The sequence below is a fragment of the Dasypus novemcinctus genome, chromosome 17, assembly GCF_030445035.2.
Source record: "Dasypus novemcinctus isolate mDasNov1 chromosome 17, mDasNov1.1.hap2, whole genome shotgun sequence".
NCBI classification, from domain to species: Eukaryota; Metazoa; Chordata; class Mammalia; order Cingulata; family Dasypodidae; genus Dasypus; species Dasypus novemcinctus.
In genome coordinates, this window is record NC_080689.1 from 53,134,700 (window position 1) to 53,161,954 (window position 27,255).

The window sequence follows — 27,255 nt, forward strand, 5'->3', positions numbered from 1 at the left end:
GAATGGAAAGATAACTTGGATGCTCTGAGAGGAGTCTACTGTTACCATGTACAAAAATCTCTATAACTACTTAGGCTGCTATCAGAATTTTTTGGATTCTTTACTAGTTTTTGGCAGTATTCAGCAATGAGATGTTATAATATAAGTGAAGCCTGGATAAGATGGATTGTATATGCTTATGCATAAACATGTTTCTAATAGGTGCTCAGTGAATTTTGAAGACTGATAAATTAACATATACCTGATCAGTTCTTTATAAAAGATATACCCCAGTGTACACTTGCACATGGAATATAAATTAATTCATCCTTTAGGTATGTTTTGAACTTGGTTTGTAAGCTATAAAGACCTCGTTTAACTTTATGTACTAATTAAGCTATAAAATTATTCTATTCTCTAATTTCATTAAGACAGAAAACAATTGTGGAGCTTGCTACGGTCACAGAGCTAGTAAAGGATTTCAAAAGTCTGATTTAATATAGTTTTGCTTTATATAGTCTGAGAAGAATGTATTCTAAGCTAAGGCTGTTAGGATTTAACACTAAGCAATGGCATTAATTTCATTCCACAGTTCAAAACACATACCTCTTCTAAAATTTGACAGTCATCTTCCAGTGGTCTATTTAAGTCACTATGAGAATAAGTAGAAAACTCTGCAATCATCATTTTATCTATCAGCTTTTCTAATTCACAAAGCTGTGATCCCAAATGCCTATAAAGGAAGATAAAAATATTATATAGTTATTAAAAACCACTAATTCATTCCATGATCAGGGCAACTAGTAGGTAAGACTTTTCTAGCTAACAGTACCTGTGTAATAATGGGATGTTTTAATAAAAGTCCTTTAACTTATCAAAGTAAATGAGATAATTTCACTGAATCTTCAGAATTCTATTTTTCTCTTCACATCCTTTTTCTTGGAACAGTTAAATATGTTCTAGAAAACCTGATTACCTGGTGAATTTTATTACTGCTTTTTATGGACGAAATATTCAGATGTTTTAAGTTCTTTCCTCCTTTTTACTGCATTGATATATTTACTGTATATCAATGCCTATAGTTCTCCAACCATTCATTTAATTCATTACAGGTACCTACTTGTGTGTAGGGCCCATTTCTGGGTATAAATATCTGAAGGACTACAGGTTCAAATTGACTCAATTCAATTTCTGTCATGATCTGTTTGAGTTACTGTGCAACATCCCTCAGGTCATTAAACTAAACATCATTAGAACATGAGACTGTAAAAATATAAAACTACTGGGTTATATTTGACCTATGGCCACCTTTTGAACACAAAACTTCTTTTAAATCTATCTCTAATAGTTGCAGATCCCAGCTAGGGTGAAAGTGAGAAGGACTCTAGGCTGGGGGAAGTTGCATTGGTAAAGGCAGGTATTACCTAAAGGGTTTTTGGAAACTTTTCCCTAGAAAAAAAGAGTACACAGTCTAAATGACAAGAATGGTCCCAAGTAGTCCCTGCTCTGCAGGGGATTAAGGATGAGCACCTTCATATTCAAAGAGATTTTTGCCATGCAATCTAATAGCTTTATAAAAATAATGAAGAAACCCAGATAAACAAGTTGATCTACAAGATTTCAAATCTTAAGTAATATAGGTCAATGGGAAATCTGTTTATACCTCAAGACAAAAAGAAAATTTCTTTTTAAGTTCTATCTTTTCAGGCCATTTTTAAAACAAACATGTGAACAAATACATACTAAATGTACTTGAAAAACAAATACAATGTGGTTAGTCATTTTCAAAAAAGACCACATGGAGCACAATCTTTAAAATTAGTTAAAGTCATGTGACCTTTTAGTCTGATACCCTGTTCTCCTTTTATAAACATCTGGTAAATAGGTGTAGTGAAAATTTGAAATAAATCTGGTAAGTGAAATAACATAAGATTGCATTTTACAATATGAAAATTTTATTTCTTACAAGTGGATAGAAGACTAATAAGGTTCTTATAAATGGAGCAACATCTCACAATAAGCTAATTTAGAACATATCCACTAATAGAAACTAAAACAATGCCATAAGGGGAATTTGGTAATATCTACGAAAATTACAAAGGCAATTATCCTTTGACCTAGGAATCAGATTTCTTGAAATCTCTCTTAAAGATACACTGGCAAAAATACAAAAGAACATACATACCTTCACTGCAGCACTGTTTGTAATAATGAAGGAATGGAATCAACTCAAATGTTGACCAATAGGGGACTAGTTGAACAAATAATGATACATTCTTAAAGAGACACTATACGCTTTTAAAAGAATTGAGGAATACCTCTATTTACAATTTCAGAGCAAGGTTTCTCAACCTTTTATTATTTCCGTAAGAAACCACTGTAGACATTTTTTCCCTAATCACTCCTACCCAACAATGAAATTCAAACATCACAGATAAACTGTTTCTGACCCTTTAGATAGCCACAAATCCTTCAAGAACCAGTATTTGTCCCCTTGCAGTGATATGTCCCATTGAGAATGCATCACCAGAATATATTTGATCTCAGGATATATTATAAGCTAAAAATAGCAAGGTGGAAAAAAGTATTACAGTATTCTAATGCTTATCTAACGTGATGGATGGATGGATGGGTAGGAAAGTAGACAAATACAGACTAAACCTTTTTTAAAAATAGTGACTTATAGGGTAAGGGAAGGAAACTATGGAGGGAACTAGGATGGAAACTAAGTTTCTCTGAATATTTTATAGATTTGACTTTGGAACTAAAGTTTAAAAATGCAATCCTTAAATATCAAAAACAAATAAAACAAATGAATCTGTGTATCAAGTTAGTGACAAAACAACACAAAGATTTATTATTTGAAGTGATTTTAAAACAGAGTAATTTAACTGTCCATCCCACATGGATATATCTTAAAGAAAAGAAGAAAATGTCCTACACTGTTTTTAGTAATGAGATTGTTAGAATTGAGATTGGTAGTTCTGAGAGCATTCTGCATATATTTCGGGATAAAGCAAATGGGTAATTATATCAGTGTCATTGAGAACCATAATTTTCAGCCTAGTTGAAAGGAGACAGATATATAAGATTGAATTTAAATAGGATATAATATATATTATATATATATATAATAAATCTATATATCATTATATAGATATAAAGATATATATATATTTAAAACAACAAAAACTTATTTTCTAGCTCTGTCCACTAGGGAGGCCTAGAAATAAGGACCAACCCAGAAGCAAGAAGCACCTCTGGTACCCAGACCATGATCTCTAAATACCATTTCCCACTAAAAGAAACTTGAGCTCCTCAAATGAATGACTGAATATAGATCCAGAGCAGAAAATGTATATTATTAATATTAGTTCTAACACAAAGAAAGAAAACAATGACTACTTGTGGAATCATGTCAAAAGAACACAAGAATGAACTTGAGGAAACTCCTACAAAAAACTGGACAGTTAGAACATCAATAAAATTCTAAACAGCAAAGAACTTAAATACTTCAAATACATTTAGATAACTGCATTTACAATAATATTAAAAAGAAATATACATCTTCCACATCTTTAGATTTCCAATTCATTACTTTGAAAACTGCTAAAGGGGATAAAATCCAGAATTTATCTTGTCATTCTGATAAGAATTATCCTTCAGAATAATCAAATAATTTTTATGGGATACATCACTTCAGAGAAATATTCTAGCTAATCAATGCAAAAGAAAGTATAAAATTAGAATACCACAAACTGCAACCCATAATGAAATGATAAATCTAGACAGTGATCATAAAACAGATGCTAACAGAAAAGAGAGACAAACAGATATACGCCTCCTGATTGAAATATACACCACTACCTATCAGGTGCCCTTATATGTGATCAAGCCTTTAAATCTAATTACCAATTTTTAGAAAATATAGATGAAATAAGAATGCAGTAAGCATGAAGACCACAGTCAACAAAACCAGATTGTGAGAAGCTTTGCAAGAAAAATAACCGAACTTCTTCAATAAATACTTTGAAAGGAAAAAAAATGAGAATTTGGAAACCATATATTAAAAGACACTTTTGCACAGCTTTATAAAATTAACTCAAATAATTCACTATTTTTGTGTCTGTCTGAATTTCCAATAAAAAGTTGCATTATTTTTTTAAAGCAACTGGGTTGCATATTGAATATATTCTGAACTCATTTTTATAAAGATCAGTTTCAACTGTTAATTGCACACTACTGGTTTAACACTCAACAATTGAAAAAAACTTATTGGTAAAAGTTTCCCTAATATTTATCATTTCAATTCTTAATAGGTAAGAACAGTCTTCAACAAATCACAGCAAAGAATTAAGGTGGTGAATCCATATTACAGTACCTACTGGTATTTGGGCATCAAAACAATAAAACTCTCTGTCCTTTCAGCATAATAGCTTAAATGTGAGGTTCTATTTCACCTGAGATATTATCTTAAATAACTGAGGAGCTTCATTTTTATGAATTCTTAAAATACAAGAATTCTTAAAATCTGATTAAAAAGAGCAGATATGAACCTCAATACTAACATCATAGTGTTTATCACAAAATTAAAGATATCTAAGAGTACACATATAAATTCTTGTCTAAATAAATCTTTAAACCAACCTCCAGAATTATAATATTCTACAAGATTCACCTATCCATCCTAGCTCTAATTACTTTTAAAAAATATTCTTGACTACTTTGACAATAGCAGAAAAGTCTGATTTCTTGGTTTTACCTCCAAGCATATAATGTGGATAGGCCTACTATAATGTTTTAAAGATCTAAATTATAGGAGATTATTTTAAGATTAACTAATATATGAAATGCCTTTTGATACTTCCAATAATAAAAATCGCTTAAATGAAACCCCAAGGTGGAAATCCCATAAGCTGGAACCTATAACTAATTCTGAATGTTTTCTTGCCAAAGAAAAAGGCATATGACAAAAAAACAAACTAGTTTCATTGATTTTTATCCTAAAACCAATTACTATGATAAGTCCTGGCCTAGCAAACCTATAACTCATTTGTTTACAGTTTTGACATCTCCAGCACTATAAAATTAGCACTGATGTTCAGAATGATCTGTTTCAAGTCTTATTAGATCCTTAATCAAATATATTGAAAAGCATAGGCTCTTGAGTCAGATGAAACCTAGGCTGAATCCTGACTCTATTGTTTTATAAGATGCTGTATGACCTGGAACAAGTTATCTAAGACTTTCCAAGCCTCAATATCCTTATTTGTAAGAACAGGGATAAGATTACCTATTTCATAGAGTTTTTGTGGATGGAAATCAAATAATGCACATAATATGCTTAGCATAGTGTCTGGTACAGAGTACTAAAGATTTCAGTGAATATTCTGGGGTTGTACAGTGCTGATGGTAATAGGGTAATAATGGTAGTAAGTAGTAAGAAAAGAAAATTAAGAACAAAAATAAAAACTGGAATATATAAACCTTTTCAATAAGAAAGCAAATAACACTACAGTCCTGAATTTCAAGGTAAGTTAAGATTTTCTATATCAAAATTTGTACAATATCAAGGTGTAACTATATTCTTAGGCCCATAATAAGAGAGACTTTTATATTACATCCATTTAACAGGCATTGGAATATCATTAACCTCAGCAATATTTTCAGTTAAATTAGTATAAAACACACAAATTATACATACTATTTCAATGAAAACCATTCATTTTTATTGTTAGTAGATAGCAGAATTTTCATTGCATTAAAAATATTTGTCCTAACAATTCAAATTGTCCAATTTTGTAATAATTTAAGCATTAAAACCATTAAAAAATTTAAATTACATAATCAACAAATATACAAAAGGTCCATTATAATAATCTCTGTACTAATACAAAACTATTCAATAAATCAAGAGTTCCCATTGTGTAAATCAGATACATTGTAGTGTTAACGCATTAATTAGAATCTTCTTTAAATAGAAGTTGGAAGATGTTTTAGGTGAAGTTTTTGCTTTATAAAGAACAAAATTATGTAGGAAGATGTCCCCACTTTAATTCCAAATCCTGAAAAAAGTAGAGTACCAAATGATAATTATAAATCAAAGTTTTACCCCAAACGTGCTATAGAATCACCTAGAGAGCTTTAAAAATACATAGATGCCCGGGCTGTACTCTCTAGGAAGACTAATTTAAATGGTTTGGGTAGAGTCTGGTAAATATTTTTAAAAGCTCTTCTGGGGTTCTAATATGCATCTAGTGTTAAAGAACCACAATCCCTCTAAATGGTTAATTACGGCCAATGGTTACAGAAAGAAAAAAAAAAGGAAAGAAAAGGAAGAAAATGAGAATGGTATAAAGATAAATTGGTAATATCCTAGATTATTCAGGGATTCCACAAATATTTATTAAATATGTATATGACATAGTTCTTGCCCAAGACATTTAGAGCCCGCTAGAAAGATTAAAAACACACACACACAAATAGCAATAAAACATGGCAAAATAAACACAATGTTCTGGGAATGCAGAAGTCACAACAAAAGTTTATACACAAAATAATTTCAAGTTCAAATTATAAAAAGAACAAGGAAAAAAATATACATAAGCATTATTTACCATTGATTAGGGAAAAAAATGTAGATCTACAGTACACAGAGAAGCTGTACACAAATAAAATGATTCAAATTCCATTTAAATAAGTAGAGAATTGTACTTGTATTAACTTGACTATTAGAAGATTCTAGCATGAAAAAAATTATACTTTAAAAGCAAGAGAACCAGCACTATAGTCAAAAGCAAAACTTGGACTAAGATCTAAAAAAGGGAAAAGTATCAACAAATTAATTCAGTAGAGTACTATTGAGAGATTTCTTATTTTAAGTAAGAAACACCCCACAAAAATGACTAAAATTTGGTTTTTGGTATTAAATAAAAGAGAAGAATGTGTTAAATTCAAGTATTTATCTATCTCCTACTAAGAGAGTATAATTATTTTAATAAACTAAGGCGAATACAGTTTACACCACAAATGCTCACAGCAGAAAAGAGACCAACATATAATACACATTACCCTGAGTGATCATATAAAAACCTGAAGGGTCCAAAACTAATTTGTATTTATACTTCCAAATAAAGTTAAATGGTCTTAAAATTATCTGTGAAGTTATACAAGAAGATAACTACTGTGGATATTTAACAATGTTATAACAAAAAGAAAGACAATGTCAAGAAAGTAAATCCTCAGATAGGATTTGTTGGAAATTTAAAAACAAACAAAAAACTGGGTTAGCAGTTATGATTTCTCAAAAAGTAATTAAGACTACTCCTAAGGGTAATTTCAAAATAAGAACTTAAGATAATTTGGTTCTTTTCCATCTCCATGTGAAATTTTTACAACTGATAAACAAATGGGAAATGAATTTTAAAAATCACTGAATTTAAAACCTATTAAAGGGCATTTTAAATGAATTTAATTTTAGATATACTGGTACTCTCTCCACCTAGATCTATTATCTATCAAAACTATTTCAACGTTTTTAAAATATTATCATTTGCAAAGTTGTATCTGGCCTTTATTTCATTCAATAGAAAATTTAATTTTACTTATCTACCCAAATGTCCCTATAAATGTAATTTATTATGGATTTTTGTTTTGCTAATACTAAAATATCAGAATAATAGCATTACTACACAGATCAATCTGGAAGAAAAAATATGTACATTTAACTTGGAATACACTTTTCTTCAGCTAACATTACTCATTAAAATTTATCCTTCAAAAATTTCTATTATTTCTAATGGCTTACTTAATGGACATACCGGAAACTGTGAATGCCCTGAAGTTCCTGCTGCAGAACCTCTTGTGTCGTTGCTATTAAGTCCAATGCTCCAACAAATTCAGAAGTAGATAACAGCACCTGTACTGTAGGCTGAGTCTGGTGTACAGTGGCCATTAACTTCAGTTTACTGTACACTTTAACACAATTATTTCTGGTAAGTGCCAGTCTTAAAATGTGTAGTGATCCTTCACACATTACTTTATCAATCTGTGCAATTTTATCTCGAAGCATTTTAACAGCCTGGGAAGTTTTCTTGAGGTAGTCCTGCAACTCATGTTGAGAGGTCATTGCATGAAAAAATGCTTCTGAACGTAGAGAGATCTGGTGAGCAATGTTTACTTCCACAATATCCAGATAATGGCTCAGCTTAAGAGGGAAGGAAAAAAAATCATGGAGTATTGTAAGTATATCTTTCTTGACTACCCAAGTAGTTCTTAAAATAAAAATATAAGATGCTAAATATACTTTAAATTCCATTAGGTGAATTCTTTCATTGTGGGATCCTGGAAATTGGGAATAACAGAAAGGAAGGGAAATGAAAGATGCAGTCCCAAGATTAATAAATATAAAACAAAAGAAGAGAAGAAGAATGTAATTTACTGCCTCCTGTTCCTGCCATTACTGGCCTCAAAACACCAGCTACTTTATCATTCTAGTTTCAGAAGTTTTAAGATCTGAGAGAGAACAATCTCCTAGCATGCCCCCCATCATCATCAAAACCATCATCACACATCACTTACTTGACTAAAAGATGATTAAGTTACCATTTACTGATCTCCCTTTTCTATGAACCAGGCATTGGTATTAAACATATTTTCTAATTTTAACAATCTTGGAAGACAGTAATTATCATTAGTCTTATTTTACAGTGAGGAAACTGAGGCTCAAAGACATTAAATAACCTGAATAAAGACATAAAAACATGTAGTTATTAAGTGGCAAAACTAAAATTGACCCTAGGTTTATCTGATTAAAAAACTCTAACTCTTTCTACTTTACTATGTTGCCTCAAAATTTTAAATAATCCATGAAAGACAGATTAATGCTCTAGTCACAAACTATAGAAAGTACTAGAATTCATTTGGATCTTTTTTTTCAATGCTGCTTATTTTACACTTCAAAAAAAGCTTAACAATTTGTACAATTCAGTTTATTTCCAATGAATTTTCCTCTTTAAAGGTTGACAAAATGCTTTATATATTAGTTCACATATTTTTTATTTGGAAAACTATAAAGATTAATTCTGTGGTAATGTATATTAAACAAGCTTTCTAATTTCAAATATGGATTTTTCTTTTCTTCATTTCTAAATGCATATGCCTTTTTTTGGCTATTTTATCTTTCCATTTTTCTTTTTCACTTTCAGATTTTTTCAACCTATAGCTCAAACTTTAGCCAAAGAATTCCTGCTTCAGGGTTAATAGATTTTCAACATTTAAGACTCTTTAGATTAGAAAAGATTATCTGGTCACCAAGCCTGTTTGCTTTTAAAGGCATGCAAAATCACCCATATCTTCAGTACTGCTCCTTTAATAATCTACAGCAGTATCTAATAGGTTACAAACAAGAAATTCTTCCATAGTTTAAATATCTTGAGTTTTTGCTCATTTGCTTTTTTTTTTTTCATCTTTGATAAAAGGTACTCATTTCTTTATCTAAAAATCAGTATGGGCACAAATAGGCAGGCTAAAAGCTAAAGTGCACTCAATTCTCAGAAAAGTAAATAGAATATGGATAAGTCCTTTAGGATAGTGCTATTCAAAATGTGGTTTATGTATGAGCTGCCAGACTGTGAACTATTAATCAGTCCATGGTAAAATAAGGAACTTTGCCATAATATGTCAATTACAGTATGAAGTACACTGTTTTTTTTGCCCATAGAAAGACCTTCCTAATGAAGGAAGCAGTGCAATGATTTACATTCTGGTGCAAACTCTCATTTTATCGCAGAACAGCATTGCAAGAAGCACTACAATAGGATACGAATTTCTCTAAAGCATGTTGTAGCATGGCCTTCAAAGCTAGCGTGATAAACCAGTCATTGTCAATTATAAAGCGAATTGGAATCCCATCTTCCATTCCTACTCTAAGAACAAAGCAGAATGTGAAGGAGCCAAGAACGTAAAAAGTAACAAACAAAAACAAAAAACCTGTCTCTGCAACTTATAAATTTTTTTAAATACCATTATTTTAGTCATACTTTAAATACTCAGCATGAGAAAAGCATTCTACTTAAATTTCAAAATTTTCTGGAATTTATTAATATTCCACTTATCTACTCTTTTCAAAGGCACAGTATTTACATAATGCATTTTCTATTAAAAAGCTATAAAAGATGAAATTTTAAAAGTATTCCTAAAAGTATCTATATAGATTGATGAGATTTTTTTTATTGCCTTTCAACATTTTTCTTTTGTGAGGTATTATTCTACCAAGGTATATACTTGGAATGTGGAAAAACATTCAGAGCAAACCTATGTCAGTAAACCCATTGTTTTATGAATTTGTTCTTAGTTAAGGTAAAACTGTTCTTACTTTATAGGTAAAAAGGGAAATGTGAACTCCTTTTCGACTGAGAAAAGGAATACTCATGATTCTTTCATCACATTTCTTCTCTTCTCCCCAAACTAGTCCTTTTTTCACTGATACTGAGAACTAGACCAAATTTACTGAGTAGTCTTCCTGAGACAACTTCTGGACTGCCTAAAGATGTCACCAGAGCAAAACAAAATACCTTCTTCTTATTTTAAGAACCATAGTTTCATAAATGCTCTACACTAAGTGCTGAGAAAGAACAACTATCAAGGGTCTTTATTTTCTATTCAAGTTTTAAGATTTTTGACATGTGGGTTAATACATGTGTGAGTTCTAAATTTTAAATGACCTTCAAGATACTGAATTAGGAAATGCAGAACATTGTAAAATTCAAAGACTAATAACATGCAAAAGACTAGGTTTTGCAAAGCTAAAAATACAACTGGAATATTGTATTTTTTTAAACTGTGGTATTTTTGCTTCAAAATAATCATCCTTAATATTATAAAAAATAATAACAGATGAGGAAATAAATGAAGAAAAATAGTACCATAGGAAAAGTTGGTTTTCTGTGCTTTAAATCATAAAGAATATAAAATTAGCCAATCTATAACTAAACTGTTTGGCATAAAATGCAAAGCAATGTGTTATCTAACGGATCTTTTCTTTTTTTTTTTTTTTTAAAGATTTATTTATTTATTTAATTTTCCCCCCTCCCCCAGTTGTCTGTTCTTGGTGTCTATTTGCTGCGTCTTGTTTCTTTGTCCGCTTCTGTTGTCGTCAGCGGCACGGGAAGTGTGGGCGGCGCCATTCTTGGGCAGGCTGCTCTTTCTTTTCACGCTGGGCGGCTTTCCTCACAGGCGCACTCCTTGCGCGTGGGGCTCCCCCACGCGGGGGACACCCTTGCGTGGCACGGCACTCCTTGCGTGCATCAGCACTGCACATGGCCAGTTCCACACGGGTCAAGGAGGCCCGGGGTTTGAACCGCGGACCTCCCATATGGTAGACGGACGCCCTAACCACTGGGCCAAAGTCCGTTTCCCCTAATAGATCTTTTCAATGAAAATTCCATCAACTGCTGTTTCAGAAAGAAGCACTCAAACAATAAACCTTTCCTCTTTCACCAGCACAACCTATATTCCACTGAACCAATATACTTTTACTTTATTAGTTAGGATTATTTACTTTTTATGTTCAGAAGGCTTATAATTATTGGTAATAAAAATGAAATTAAAAGTAGAAATACTAAATCATTATATATGAACCCATGCAAATGGTACCACTGAATTAGAATAAAATTTCTACATGGAGAAAAGTCAAAGAGAAATTACCTTTTCTTGAAGCAACTTTGAGGAAGCTGCATCACGATTTCCTTTTCCACCAGCAGTATTAAAATGAGACCATGGTAAAACTGAGTTAAAAGTTAAGGAATCTTCCAAGGCAAAATCTGGTTTCATAAAAATCTATTAAAAAATGCATTTCCTTCAATTAGATAAACATTTACTTTGCATCCATTATTCCTTCTAAATCATAAGACCATTAAACAGAATTAACTTGGATCTCAAGTGTGAACAGGAAAAACAAGTGGTAACGGATTGAGTTATTTGCATAAAGATCTGTATAAAATTTTTTTATAAACATTGTTTCACCAAACTTCAAATGCTCATGAAAGATAGAAAAGTGTATTTTTGTCTTTACAAGTAGGGATGATCATTCCATTACTACTTGATCAAACTCATTAAGTCCCACCAGGCTCATATCAAAGAAAGATATACTTTTCCTAAAATTTCCATATTATTTCCCACTGGATAGCAGTTTTTTTAAATGCCAAGTATCAATTTTTCTACACTTATATTTCCATTTTTTTCCTGCTCGAAACTTTTTCAAAATTAGTTTTTTAGATTAGACAAATACTAGATTTTAAAGTCAAAACAAATGCAATTTTATGAAGAAACAGTACTTCTTTCTTTTCACTTACATGCTACACACAGCCAGGCACTTTCTACCCATTATATTTCTTAAATATACTTGAATCTCTCACCACTGTCTCCACTGCACTTCATCAATTCAGTTCTTGATTATCTCTGGATTAATGTAAACAGGCATTTACTGATGTCCTTCCCCAATCTATTGCTCTCAAAAATGCCCTTTTAAAATGCAAGTTTTAAACATTATTGTTTAAAACCTTCAATGGATTCCAATGATCCACACACCAAACTCCAAAGAATGGCATCTAAAGGCCTTCAAAAATTTTTTGGGTGCACCTCATTCTACCTACCTTGTACCTTGCCATTTCAACTCTTTACATGTTATATTCTAACAATATTCAACTATCTTCCATACACTCTGGTACTTAAGTATCTTTGTATATGCATTTGACCTAAAATGCCCTTCCTCTCTTATCTTCCTGAAGATCCAATCAAAAGGGCATGAGTCTCCATGTATGATCAGATTAATCACGTCCACCTTTGACCCTAAGTACACCAATGTATACTTATTTATCTCATATACTACAGAAATAATTTATTTAATTTGTGTATTTCCCCAGAGACTATATGTTCCTGTAGGAGTTTATAGCTTTAATTACTCATCTTTGTATCTCCAACACCTAGCATAGGCTGGAAACATGGTTTAAATAATTTCTATGTTATACTTCATTATATTTATTGATTCATTTTATCTATATCCAAAAATTAGTATGGCTATGATAGGGAAAAACTAACTATGGACATGAGTAAATTTTAAATCACTGCTTTGGTATTATAATTTGGTTGATAAGTCAATAAATACTGAAGTGATTAACTCTTATACAAGGCACTGAAGGAGAAAAAAAAGATAAACTATTACACAGATCCTGATCTCAAGATCTTTAGTCAAAGAGATGTGATAAAAAAAATAGATATAGAAGACTTCCAGGAAGATGGCGTACTAGAAAGACCCGGGACTCTCTTCTCTACCAGCAAAACAGCTAGAGGATGGGCAGAGATGGACTGGAAAAAAAAATATTCTAGGGTTTAGGAAACCAGGGGAAGGCTGGACACTGCCCAGGAGAGGGACAAAGGTTAAAGAATCCCAATGGCAAAATTGGTGAGTTAAAAATCACAGTTGCAAATGTCAGCATCTTCCTCCCCCTATAGACACTTTTGATATCCCAAGCCTCGGAACTGGTAGCTACAAAGGGATCCACCTACCCAGGAAAGGGGAGAAAGGGGAACACAGCCTAAGGTTGACACAGCTTTGGCACATAAATTTGGTCTGCTCTGTCCCACAAGCCCTTCAAGACCAGATGGGACCTTGCCACTGTTTGCCTTGAGAGCCAGCAAAGGACTAACGAGATCAAACCCTCTCAATCTCCCTCTCTACTGATTGGGATGGGTTGTTAAGGATGCAGAGGGGAGCGGAATTTTTCCTACGAGAGAAAAGGGAGGGGGTTGCCAGCAAAAGTTGCAGAACTGCCTCTGAGAAAGTTTGAATTATGAGACTCTTAGCCTCCAAGCAGGAACCTCTATCACACTGATCCAGTCCCTGTTGCAGCAAACACACTCTGACCAGGCATTGAACTGAGAGGGTTGTCTAAGAGTGCCATCTGCTGGCAGACCAAGGAAGTGCATGAGATGAAATCAAAAGTAAGAGAGGCTTCCTGATCTTTACAACTTCCCTCCCCAAGGCCGTAGGAACCAGGTCTGCAACCCACTTCTGGATTTGGATCCCAGTTTTGAGCAACTAACAGGGACAATCATAAAGACCCAAAGCAGGCTGAACCAAAATCCAACAACAGCAGTAACACACAAGCTCCCACCACTAAATCCCTACATAAAAGAGAAATCAAGCATTTGAGTAAACTCACCACCCTAATCAGATGCTTAGACATTCACAAAAAATTACAAGTCATATTAAGAAAATGGAAGAAATGGCCCAAGAAATTGAATATATCAAAGCCCAAGGAGATGTAGGATTTCAGACAACTAATCAACAAGACGCACACAAATTCCCAATCAAAGTAATGGGTTGAAAGACAGTATGGCTAAAGAGATAAACGACATCAAAAAGACATTGAACAAGCAACAAAGAAGAATTTGAAAACCTGAATAAAAAAGTAACAGAGCTCCTGAGAATGAAAGACACAAAAGGTGAGATAAAAATACGTTAGAGGCATACAACAGCAGATTTGAAATGATAGAAGAAAGAATAAGTGTTACAAAAGAAACAACAGCTAAAACTGAAGAGAGAAAAGAATGGCAAAAATTGAGCAGGGACTTAGGGAGCTGAATGATAATATGAAACACAAATATATACACAACAGGAGTTGCAGAAGGAGAAGAGAAGGAAAAAGTAGCAGCAAGAGTATGTGAGGAAATAACAGCCAAAAATTTCCCAACTCTCATGCAAAAAAAATAAATTTACATGTCCAAGAAGTGCAGCATACCCCAATCAGAATAAGAGCCCTACTCCAAAACACATACTGTTCAGAATGGCAAATGTTAATGTTAAGGAGAAAATTCTCAGAGCAACAAGGAAGAAGCAAACCATCATGAACAAGGGACACCCAGTAGACTTAGTGCAGATTTATCATCAAAAACCATGAAGTTGAGAAGACAGAGGTATGATACAATTAGGATACTGAAAGAAAAATTACTAGCAAAGTATTCTTTATCAGCAAAATTGTCCTTCAAATATGAAGGTGAGTTTAAAATATTCACAAACAGACACCAAGAGAGTTCGTAAAAAAGAATTAATTTGGCAGGAAACATTAAAGGGAGGCTTACAGCTTGAAAGAAAAAGACAGGACACAGAGGCTTGGAGGAGAGTGTAGAAGGCAAGAATGGCAGAAAGGATAACCAAAAGAGTAAAAAGAAAGATGAAAATAAGATAGGACATATGAAAACCAAAGAACAAATGGTGGAAGTAAATAATTCACTTACAGTAATATTATTGAATGTAAATGGAGTAAACTCCCAATCAAAAGACACAGGCTGACAGAATGGATAAAAAAAAAAAACATGAGCCATCCATATGCTGCCTACAAGAGACTCACCTTAGACCCAGGGATACAAATCACTTGAAAAATGAAAGGATGGAAAACAACACTCCAGCAAGAGTAGCTACACTAATATCAGACAAAACTGATTTAAAATGCAAAAATTTATGAGTGATACAGAAGGCCATTATATATTAATAAAAGGGACAATCAACCAGGAAGAAATAACAGTCATAGATATCTATGCACCCAACCAGGGTGCCCCAAAATACATGAGGTAAACTCTGGCAAAATTGAAGGGAGAAACAGACATTTCCACAACAATAGTTGGACAGTTAAACACACCAGTCACATCATTAGATAGAACAAGTAGACAGATCAACAAGGAAACAAAGAACTTTAACAATATGATAAATGAGCTAGACCTAATAGACATATATATATACACACACACACACACACACACACACACATACATACATACATACATACATACAGTACTTTGCACCCAGACTCAGCGGGTCATACATTCTTCTCAAATGCTCATGGATCTTTCTCCAGGATAGACCACATATTAGGTCACAAAGCAGGTCTCAATAAATATAAAAAGACTGAAATTATGCAAAGCACCTTCTCATATCATAATGGAATGAAATGGAAATCAATAATAGATGGGAAAGGGATAAATTCGCAAATGGGTGGAGGCTGAACAACACACTCCTAAACAATATAGTGGGTCAAAGAAGAAATTATAAGTGAAATTAGTAAATATATTGAGATGAATGAAAACGAGAACAAAACTAATGAGATACAGTGAAGGCAGACTTGAAAGGGAAATTTATAGCCCTAAATGCAAATATTAGAAAACAAAGAGCTAAAATCAAAGATCTAACTGATCAACTGGAGAAACTGGAGAAAAAGAACAGAAATCTATTCCCAAAACTAAATAGAAGGAAAGAAATAATAAAGATTAGAGGAGAAATAAATGAAATTGAGGGGAAAAAAAACAAAATCAACAAAAGCATAAGCTGGTGTTTTGAGAAGATAAAATAAAATTGACAAACTCCTAGTTAAACTACAAAGAAAAAAAGAGAAAAGATACAAATAAATAAAATCAGAAATGAAAGGGGCAGTTATAACTAACCTACAAAAATAAAAAGGATCATAAAAAGATAGTATGAGAAACTGTTTTGCCAACAAACTAGACAACCTTCTAGATGAAAGGGACAAATTCCCAGAAATGCACAAAAAAACTTACACTGACGGTATAAGAAATACAAGAACTTAACAAACCAATGACATTTAAAGAGATTGAATCGGTCACCAAAAATCTCCCTATTGGGGAGCGGATATAGCTCAAGTGGTTGAGTGCCTGCTTCCTATGTACGAGGTCCTGGGTTCAATCCCTGATATCTCCTTTAAAAAAAGGGGGGGAAAATCTCCCAATAAAGAAAAGTCCAGGACCAAATGGCTTCACAGGTGAATTCTATGAAGCATTTCAAAAAGAATTAACACCAATCCTGTTTAAACTCTTCCAAAAAATTGAAGAAAAGGGAAAATTAACATATTTTATGAAGCCAACATCACCCTAATACCAAAGCCAACTTAAGACACTACAAAGGGAAATGGATGTGGCTCAAACAACTGGGCTCCCATCTACCATATAGGAGGTCCAGGGTTCAATACCCAGGACCTTCTGGTGAAGGCAAGCTGGTATGTGTGGCAAGCTGGCTCACGTGGAGTGCTGCCCTGCGCAAGAGTGCTGGCCCATGTGGAGAGCTGGCGCAGCAGGATGACGCAACAAAAAGAGACACAGAGGAGAGATAATGAGAGACGCAGCAGATCAGGAGCTGATGTGGCGCAAGAGAATGACTGCCCCTCTCCCACTCCTGAAGGTCCCAGGATCAGTTCCTAGAGCCACCTAATGAGAATACAGGCAGACACAGAAGAGCACACACAGTGAATGGACACAGAGAGCAGACAATGGAGGGAGGGGGGAGAAATAAATAAATAAAATAAATAAATCTTTTTTAAAAAGACACTACAAAAAAAGATTACAGACCAATCTCTCTAATGAATATAGATGCAAAAATTCTTAACAAAATACTTACAAATAGAATGCAACAGCATATCAAAAACTTACACATTACATTATGACCAAGTGGGATTTATTCCTGATATGCAAAGTTGGTTTAACACAAAAATCAATTAATACAACACATTAACAAATTGAAGGAAAAAAACATGATCATCTCAATCAATGCAGAAAAGGCATTCGACAAAATCAGCATCTTTTCTTGATAAAAACACATCAAAAGATAAGAATAGAAGGAAAATTCCTCAAAATGATAAAAGGCATATATGAAAAACCCACAGTCAACACTGTAATCCGTAAGGAAAGGTTGAAAGCTTTCTCTTTAAGGTCGGGAACAAGACAAGGATGCCTACTGTCACCACTGTTATTCAACATTGTACTAGATTTCAAGCTAGAGTAATTAGACAAGGGGAAAAAAGGAATCAGTATAGGAAAAGTGGAAATAAAATTCTCACTATTTGCCTATGACATGATCCTATATTTAGGAACTTCTGAAATGTCTATGACAAAATTAATTGAGTTAAGTTCAGCAAAGTCACAGGATACAAGATCAACACATAAAAATTAGTAATGTTTCTCTACTACTGAACACTCTGAGGAGGAAATCAGGGAAAAAATTCCATTTACAATAGCAACAAAAAGACTCAAATACCTAGGAATCAATTTAACAAAAAAAAAAAAAAGGGTGTGGGGGGTCAGGAATGGGATATACGGGAATCTCATGTTTTTAATGTAACATTTTGTGTGATCTATGTATCTTTTTAAAAAAAGAAGTGCAGAAACTATACAGAAACCTAGAAAACAAGACTGAAAGAAATCAGTGAAGACTTTAACAGATGGAAAGACACCCCATGTTCATGGATCGGAAGACTATTGTGAAGATGTCAACCCTACCCAAACTTATTTATCGATTCAATGCAGTACCAATCAAAATTCCCACAGCCTACTTTACAGAAATAGAAAAGGCAATTACCAAATTCAAATGGAAGGGAAAGTGTACCCGAATAGCCAAAAAGAGGGACATGGGAGGAATTTCACTGCCTGATCTTGAAACATATTATGAACCTACAGTGGTCAAAACAGCATAGTATTGGCATAAAACTAGACACATCAATCAGTGGAATAGAATTAAGAGACCAAAAATAAACCCTCACCTATACAGCCAACTGATTTTTGACAAACCTACTAAAGTCCATGTTAATGGGACAAAACAGTCTCTTCAATAAATGGTGCTGTGAGAACTGGATATCCATAGCCAAAAGAATGGAAGAGGACTCCATAGAAAAACTGAGGGATGAAGAATTTTCTTGTGTCTGGTTTTTTGTCTATTATTATTACTACTAAATAATGAAAATGCTTTAATAATAGTGATGAATACACAACTATGTGGCTATACAAAATACCATTGCTTGCACACTTTGTATGAATTATACGCTTTATTAATATGTATCAATAAAATTGATTTGTTTAAAAAAATGTATATAAACATCCTAAAAGGGGAAGAGTAACAAATGCCTAAAAAGGTGGGTTCTAATGGAATTTAAGCCAAATATCTTCAGTTGGGAGGAACAAGAAAGCATTCATATGAAGTTGTCATTTTAGCAAAATATTACAAGGGATTAGATAAAGGGAGATGTGGAAAAAGTCTCCATGCTGAAGAAACAGTTCAAATAAAGCATAGAGACAGTAAAAAAACAGTGGCTGAAGTAACAGGTGTAGAAAGATTAGTAGACAAAAGTTAAACATATGATTACTGATGGAAAGCAAGTAATTATCGCCCTTAAATGATATAGTTTACATTTTATATTGTAGTAATCAAAGAACTTTAAAAATCACTTCCCTCTTCCTTTTTGCTCTTTGTTTTTTCTCTTTCTTTCCCTAAAGAGCAATTATAACAGACCTCTGAGAATCTCATGGATGTGATAGACTCTTTCTCAAAGAAAAAAATAAGGAATCTATTATACATACCCACAAATTTTTCATACAATAAAAATAATCCCAATAATTTGAAGGGGTGGGTAATAAGACCAAAATATTATTGTTTAGAATGGAAAAACTTAAACATAGTTGTAGGGTTCAGTAATGAAGAAGAGAGTGATGATATCAAAAAGAAAGAAGAAAAGCAATGAAACAAATTCCCAGGAGAGGCAAAGTAGTAGCTGAAGTGCCAGAAAACCACCAAATGAAAGCTCCTTGCACAGCAAAATTAAAGATCAAATATTAAAAGCAGTATTGTCATTTTTTAAGGTTTATTACCTTAGGTACTTGCTCCAGATCTGTCCTGGATTTATCTATGAAAAAAGTAAAAGGACAGATATGAGTTTTTAAACTTGTTTTCATTTTACCTCCATAAAATAAATTTTGAGATCTAAAATTATACTGGGTCACAACCAAATGATTTAAGTTACTTCCTTTAACAATTATCTATCAAGCATCTAGTAGGCAGTAGACAATGAACCAAATAAGTAGGCAAAGCACTGAATAAGACAGGTTTCAAATCATTTTAACCAATTTTATAGCAGCAATAAAAGAAACAAATATATTTCAAGTCTTTTTTAAATGGACACAGAAAGCTTGATGCTATTTTGTTATGTTTTGGTGGGAGTAAGCTTGACATTCTATGTAGTTTTTTTTTTTTTAAGAAATAAATTATAAAATAGAAATACTCTATTTTTATTGTTCAAAGTATCCACCATCCCATCCAGATTATAGTCAAAGATTGCTTTTTTATATCATATTAAGTAATCTTCTTAGCACCTTAGTTCATATCTGCTACAACTTAACTACAACTGAATCTACTCAACCTTTTTCCTGCCAACCCAATCTCAGACTTGGTGTCTTCCTTCCCAAAACTAACCGTTCCATACTTGGATTCCATCCCTTCCTGACTCTTTTGTGGCTTTGCTTTTACCCCACCTCTGTTTCTTTAGCCTCTTTTAATTTATTAGTTCTTTCCTTTTTGTATAGAAACATGCTTAGCTTTCTCCCATTAAAAAGAAATGAGTGAAAGACAGGATAGGAGAAGGAGAGAAAGGAGACGAAGGAGAAAAAGAAGGAAGAAAAAGATAAAACCCAGAGCCAGGACTAGACCAAGGAAAGAATGCTACCTAGGGTATGAAATTTAAGGAAGTACTCATTCTTAGGGTCAATGAAATGCCTCATCTCGTCCTGGCCATGAAAAACTGTCCTTCCCATCTGTTTCCTCCAGCAAATGCCCTACCAATCTCAAATCTTATAGTCGCATCCATACTTGTCACCATTTCTTTCTTTAGTACTCACACTCCTTAATGCACATTACTGAGGCTTCTGTAAACACTATCCCTGTCTAAATGCTCTTCCTAAGATATCCTAATTGCCAAATGCAAGGGGACTTCTCAATAAGCAAATTGATCTATCCCTGAATATTCTGACACTATAGACTAACCATTTTCACTTCATTAAACTTGCACTACCCTTCATTTCCAAAATAGAACTCTCTCGTTCGACCTCCCTAACTCTCTGATCATGTCTTTTAGTCTTCAGAGATATCTTCTGCCTATCAAATGTGACAGCTTCCTAAGGTTCTATCATCAGTCCTCTATTCTTCTCACCATTCACATACTCCCAGAATAATCCCATTCAAGACCACTGATTCAAGTAATACCTCCATGCTAATGTCTAATGTCTACATCTCCAGCGCAGATCTTTCTTTCCTGGCATCCTGTTGCCTATCAGACTCCTCCTCCTCTACAAATCTGCACCTAAACTTAACTTATCTCTCCCATCTCCTCCAAAATACCTCCTTCTATATGCTTCTCTCATTGAACTGCAACTCTCATCTAGTCCACCAAAACTTGTGCCACAATCTCTGAGGTATCGCTCAAAGTCCTAATTTCCTCTCCATTTCCATCATAACCATTACTGGGGTCACATCATTTTTCAGTTGTATTACTGCAATAGCCTTCAACTGTCTCCTTGTCTCCAGTCTTATCGTCATCCCAAAATTCCTTATCCACAAGTGCTTTCACAGTGAAATATATAAACATATTTCTGACCATGTCTGGTTTAAAGTCCTTGAAGCTCTCTACTGCCTTTAGAAAAAGTTAAACTCCTTAATATGGCATACAAAATTCTTTATTATCTTACTCTTGCCTACATCTTCAGCACTGTCTCTTGCTCTCAGTAGAATCAACATACTGAATTTTTGCAGTTCCTTGAAGATATGTTTGCTTTTGACTCAATGGCTTTGTATAAACTGTACCCTTTTCCTAGAATGCTTTTCCTGACAAAAGTCTTTTGAGCTAACTACTTTAAGATACAGGCAATCAGCATCAATTCTAGGAAGACTTCTAAGGTTAAATTAGCAGCTCGATACAACTGTACCACACTAAACTTATTCTTAGTATAAAGTGCTCCACTTGTTGGTTTATGCATTTAACTTTACTAAGAAGATCATCTACTCCTTGAGGACATGGATTATTTCTTATTCATCTATTTTTAAGCAATAAACTAATTTCCTGGTACCCAGATAATCAATAAGTATTTGCTGAACGGAAGGATAGCACTACCATTGCTCACATTTTTCTCTTAAAAGCTTTTAGATGTTAAAAGATTATGATTGTATGCCCTAAAAATTTAAATAGAAATAGAAATTAGGGACATGACAGCTGAGTTCCCAAAATTAAGATTTTATTCAGTGATATTTAAGCTACGTTTTATTGTCTACAAAAAGTATATATGCATACCATGAGTATGTAAGAGAGTCCTGTCAAAGGTATCTTTAGGAGGACAAATATTCTTGCATCTCTCATGAATCTTCTCTCTCTAATAAAAAGACAATTAAGTAAATAATGCAATCAATTCTATGTGACAATATGAGTATTCCCTTTAGAAAACAACACTCTAGTACCAAAAGAAAGGTAAGGTGACATGCTTATTTTTAATAGTTTTCAATATTGATGATAATCCTAATTATATAAATACATATACATATATATAATTGGTGATTTCTAAAGATTTGTTTATATTTTGTGTTTTACTGTATTAAGAACTTGTCCTTTCTCCTTGAATCAAAGTAGGACATTGCATCATCCTATTAATTTTAAATGTTCGTTCTGTTTTAAAGTGGTACATTTGATTTCCACCATTGGTAATGTAGAGTTTGAAAACAGACAAATGACCCACAGCTTTATGTGGTAGTGTTCAAAGTGAGGCAGCTCACTGGCTTTTCTGGCTTTCACAACAAGTTGGAGATTTTCAAAGCTATACTTTTGATGAAAAACGCTTATTAAAAGGAAAAAAATTAAACTCATCCTATCACATATAAATTATAATAAAATCTCCATAAATTTGAGGTGAAGAATGAAAGAAATGGGTATATTTATTTAAATATCAGAAATTAAGAGAATATCTTTTTAACTAGAGGAAGAAAATTTCACAACTATATACCTAAGATAGAAATTAGTTATTGACACTTTCTCTTAAATGGTTTGTTTGTATATGTCTAACTTTTTATGAAACTGCCAAGAGGTTTTCAAAAGTGATTGTGCTGCTTCTTTTTTTTTTAATTTACCCCCACCACCCACTGCTTGCACTTGCTGTCTGCATTTACTGCATGTTCCTCTGTGTCTGCTTTTCATCTCTTCGGGAGGCACCAGGAACCAATCTTGGGACCTTCCAATGTGGGAGAGGCACTCAATTGCTTGAGCCACCTCAGCTCCCTGGTTTGTTGTGCCTCTCATTGTCCCTCCTGTGTCTCTTTTCTTTTGTTGTGTCATCTTGTTGCACCAGCTCTACCCACAGGGTGGCTCTCCGTGCAGGCCAGATCGCATTCACCAGGAGGCCCCGGGAACCAAACCTGGGACCTCTCATATGGTAAAAAGGAGCCCAATCACTTGAGCCACATCCGCCTCCCTGTGTTTCTTTAAATTCCCACGAACAAGATAAGAGAGTTTTAGTTCCTTCACCAAAGCCAGGATTAGGGTGAGGGAAGCTGGATGCCTAGGGTGCAATATTTAAGAAGGAACCCACTCTCAGGTTCCAGTGCCTCCTTAAATCTCATATCTTAGGCACAGTCACTGGCCTCAACCTAGTCCTGGCCCTGTACTCCATGTTCCTTGTCAAAATTTGAAAAATTCTGTGCAGACTTGGCTTTATTTTTTACTGAAATGTCTCGCAGAACTCACCAATAAATCACATGTACCTGGAGTTTTCTTTGTGGGGAGATTTTTAACTATACAGCAATTTCTTTTTTTTTTTTTTAATTTTTTTTATTTTTTTAAAGATACTTAGATTACATAAATGTTACATAAAACAATACAGGGATTCCCATGTGCTCCGTTCCCCCCCACCCCCCATATTTTCCCACATAAACAACATCCTTCATTAGTGTGGTACATTCATTGCAATTGATAAATATATTTGGGGGCATTGCTACTGAGCATGGATTATACTTCACATTGTAGTTTACACTCTCTCCCACACAATTCTGTAGGTTATGGGTACATCGATTTCTTTAATAAATAGAAGGGTATTCTATTTATCTGTTTCTTCTTGAGAGAGTTTTGGTGATTTGTGTCTGTTAAAGAACTTGCCGATTTCATCTCAAATGCTAAATTTGTTGGTTAATAACATTCTCTTAATAGCCTTTTAATCTTTGAAGAATCTGAAGTGGTGTTACCTCTCTCCCTCTCGTTTTTGATGAATCACCTTCTCTTTTTTTTCCTCATCAGTTTAGTTCAGAGGTTTATCAATTTTGTTGTTCATCTCAAAGAACCAAAAAAAAAAAAAGACCCAGCTTTTGTTACTCAAGTCTACTATATCCTCATTGATTTTGTCTGCTTGTTCTACCAATTATTGAGACATGGGTATTAAAATCTCCAACCATAATTGTGAATTTGTCTATTTCTTCTTACAGTTCTCAAATTTTGCTTCATATTTTTTGAAGCTCTGTATATTAGGGGCATAAACGTTTAGAATTACTATTACCTCTTGATAAAATGACCTTTTCATCATTTTATAAAACAGCCTTCTTTACGCCTAGTAAGTCTCTGCTCTGAAATCTACTTGGTCTGATATTAATATAGTAACTCTAGCTTTCTTATGGTGTATCTCATTCTACCCTTTTAAATGTTTTATACCTTTAAAGTATATTTCTTATAGAAAGCATATAGCTGGGTCTTGCTTTTTCATTCAATCTTACAACCTCTGCTTTTTAATTGGGGTGCTTGCATTTAATCTGATTATCAATATGGTTAAGTTAAAGTGTATCATCTTGACATTTTTTTGTCCCATTCATTCTTTGTTGCCTTTATATCCTTTTTCTGCCTTCAATTGGACTGAGAATTTGTTTGATTCCATTTTATCTCTTCTGTTGGCTTCTCTATTTTAGTGATTTGCTTTATATGTCTTTTAACTTTTCACAATCTACCTTCAAGTATATTACACACTACTTCACAAATAGGGTGCCAGATAAAAATACAGGAGATGAGTTCAAATTTAATTGGGCTTCCTGTATTTTAATTTGCTAACCCTGGCAACCATACATATACTATAAAGAACCATACAATCACATAACTCCATTTCTCCCCTTCCAGTCTTTACACTATTTTTATAATAATTTTACTTTATGTTTTATAAATGCCACAATACATTAGAGTTTTTGTTTAAACAGGTTGTTTTTAGAAAAAGATTTAAATAATGAGGATAAACTCTTATGTATTTACCCACATATTTATCATTTTTGGTGTTCTTCACTACTTTTAAAGATCCTGATCTCCATCTAGTATCCTTTCCTTCTTCCTAAAAGACTCCCTTTAAAATTTATTATAGTGCAGTTCTGCTGGTGATGAATTTAACTTTTAAGTGTATGAAATGTCTTTATTTCACCTTCATTGTTTGAAAGATATTTTATCTGTGTATATAGAATTCTCCACTATCTCCTTACTTCAATTGTCTCCAATGAAAAAAATCTGCCATCATGATTATCTTCTTTCTTCTGTACATGCCTTTTTTTTCCCTAGTTTAAAGATTTTCTCCTTGTCACTGCTTTTGAACAGTTTGATTATGATGAGCCTTGGTACAAGTTGTCTTCCTATTTCTTGTTTTGGGGGTTTGTTTTGTAGATCTCTGGGGTAATATTTTTCATGAAGTTTGCAAATTTTTCATTCTTTTTCCTTTCTGTCGTTTTTTTTTTTTTAAGTACCAGGGTTGGAGATTGAACCTGGGACCTCATAAATGGGAAGCCAGCACTCAACCTCTGAGCCACATGGGTTCCTCTGAGTTGGTTTTTCCATTAGTTTTGCTTGCTGTTTTTTTGCTTTTCGAGGCACTGGGAACCAAACCTGGGACCTCCCATGTAGGAAGCAGGCATTCAACTGCTTGAGCCACATCCCCTCTCCCCATTTCTTTTTCAATTACTTTTTTTCTTCCCCTTCCCTTTCTTCATAACTCCAATTACACATCTCCTAGTATTATATTTAAACATGATTTTTTTACTCTATGATGTCATTTTATATATGTACCCTAAAATGATTTATTTAACTACTGTCCTATTGCTAGGAACTTCAATTATTTCTAATTTTTCATTTTTAGAAGTGCTTTAAAATTTTTTTCAAAGTACTTTTACATCTAGTTCAAGTACAAGTCACATTTTCAAGATAAGGTATTAAGACAAAAATTATATTTTAAGATGGTAATGATGCCAAAAATTATCATGATATGTTAGGCAGGAAAAAAATCAGAAAAACTGTAACTATACTATGAGCCCAATTTTATATATATTTAGATAAACAATGGAAAAAGTAACCACTGATAATATTGTAGCATATCTCTGGGTATTGAAATTTCAGTTTATGATCTTTATATCACACTTTATTTTCCAAAGCTTTCATAATTTTAAAAAATGACACAAGAATTCATAAATGCATTTACACTAAAAATTCCATTATAATACATATAAGGATAAGGTCCCTCTAATCCTATTCTTCTCCTCAGAAACGGATGCTGTTATTGATTTGGTATATATTCTTCTATACTTTTTCTCTGCACATACATATGTAAACAATGTAGTTTTGTTTGTTCATGTGGATTTTCAAAAATATAAACATACTTCTTGTTTTGTAACTTTTTTTCCTACTACTTTGTCTCTGAGAGTTTCCCATTTAGTATACCAATCAACATTATTATATTTTTTAACAGCTAAACTGTATATCATACTATAGACATATCCTTTTTAATTTAAACACTATTGTTGGGCTTTTAGACTAAATTTAGTGTTTCAACCTTATAAACAATAATTCAATAAATACATTTGTACACGCTTCTTTGGACACTTGCATATCTACCTAGAAAAGACAAATGAAGAGAATATGATAGAGTAAATATATGAATTTGAAATTTTAATGAATAACAAATATTGAAGGATTTTCCTCAAATACAATCCAGTACAGAATTTATATAAGAGGAAAGGATATCACAAATTCATCAAAGAAAATTGCTCAAAAATGTATATGTTAAACAAAAGAAATTTGCTGACTTTTCCTGACTCTATCTTACTACTAGATTAGATATTACCTGAGAGATTTCCTGTTGATATACTGTAAAATCGTCCTTGCTGATCTGTGGGAGGTAGAATGAAGGTATGACTTCAGTGTCCACAAAGTCCAGTCCCCATGTTTTTGTAAAGAAGTCAGATTCTCTTTTTGCTAATCGAGGATCATTTAATGCTGCTGGGAGATTTACTTTGGAATGATATATAGTCCATCTATGTTGATCTGTAACTAGAGATGGAGCAATACATAAACTATTTGAATCACCTGCAAAAAGTAAACAAGAGTACTCTTTAAAGTT

General features: G+C 33.2%; 1 protein-coding gene across 4 annotated transcripts in view; it reads right to left on the reverse strand.

The window, feature by feature from the left end:
- Window positions 1-27,255, reverse strand: part of VPS54 (VPS54 subunit of GARP complex) — a 147,600-nt gene that overhangs the window by 71,465 nt on the left and 48,880 nt on the right. For 3 of the 4 annotated variants that reach the window (XR_188455.5, XM_004465094.5, XM_071208863.1), the window contains exons 3-8: window positions 26,980-27,221; window positions 22,152-22,230; window positions 19,684-19,718; window positions 11,686-11,817; window positions 7,800-8,185; window positions 586-712 (exon numbers count right to left, since the gene is read on the reverse strand). Coding sequence is in view for 3 of the 4 variants with exons in the window: in XM_004465094.5 (XP_004465151.2) it covers window positions 586-712; window positions 7,800-8,185; window positions 11,686-11,817; window positions 19,684-19,718; window positions 22,152-22,230; window positions 26,980-27,221 (1,001 nt within the window). In the remaining variant the exon portion in view is untranslated. The remainder of the gene's footprint in view (window positions 1-585; window positions 713-7,799; window positions 8,186-11,685; window positions 11,818-19,683; window positions 19,719-22,151; window positions 22,231-26,979; window positions 27,222-27,255) is intronic. The other variant, XM_004465095.5, reaches the window with a different exon arrangement.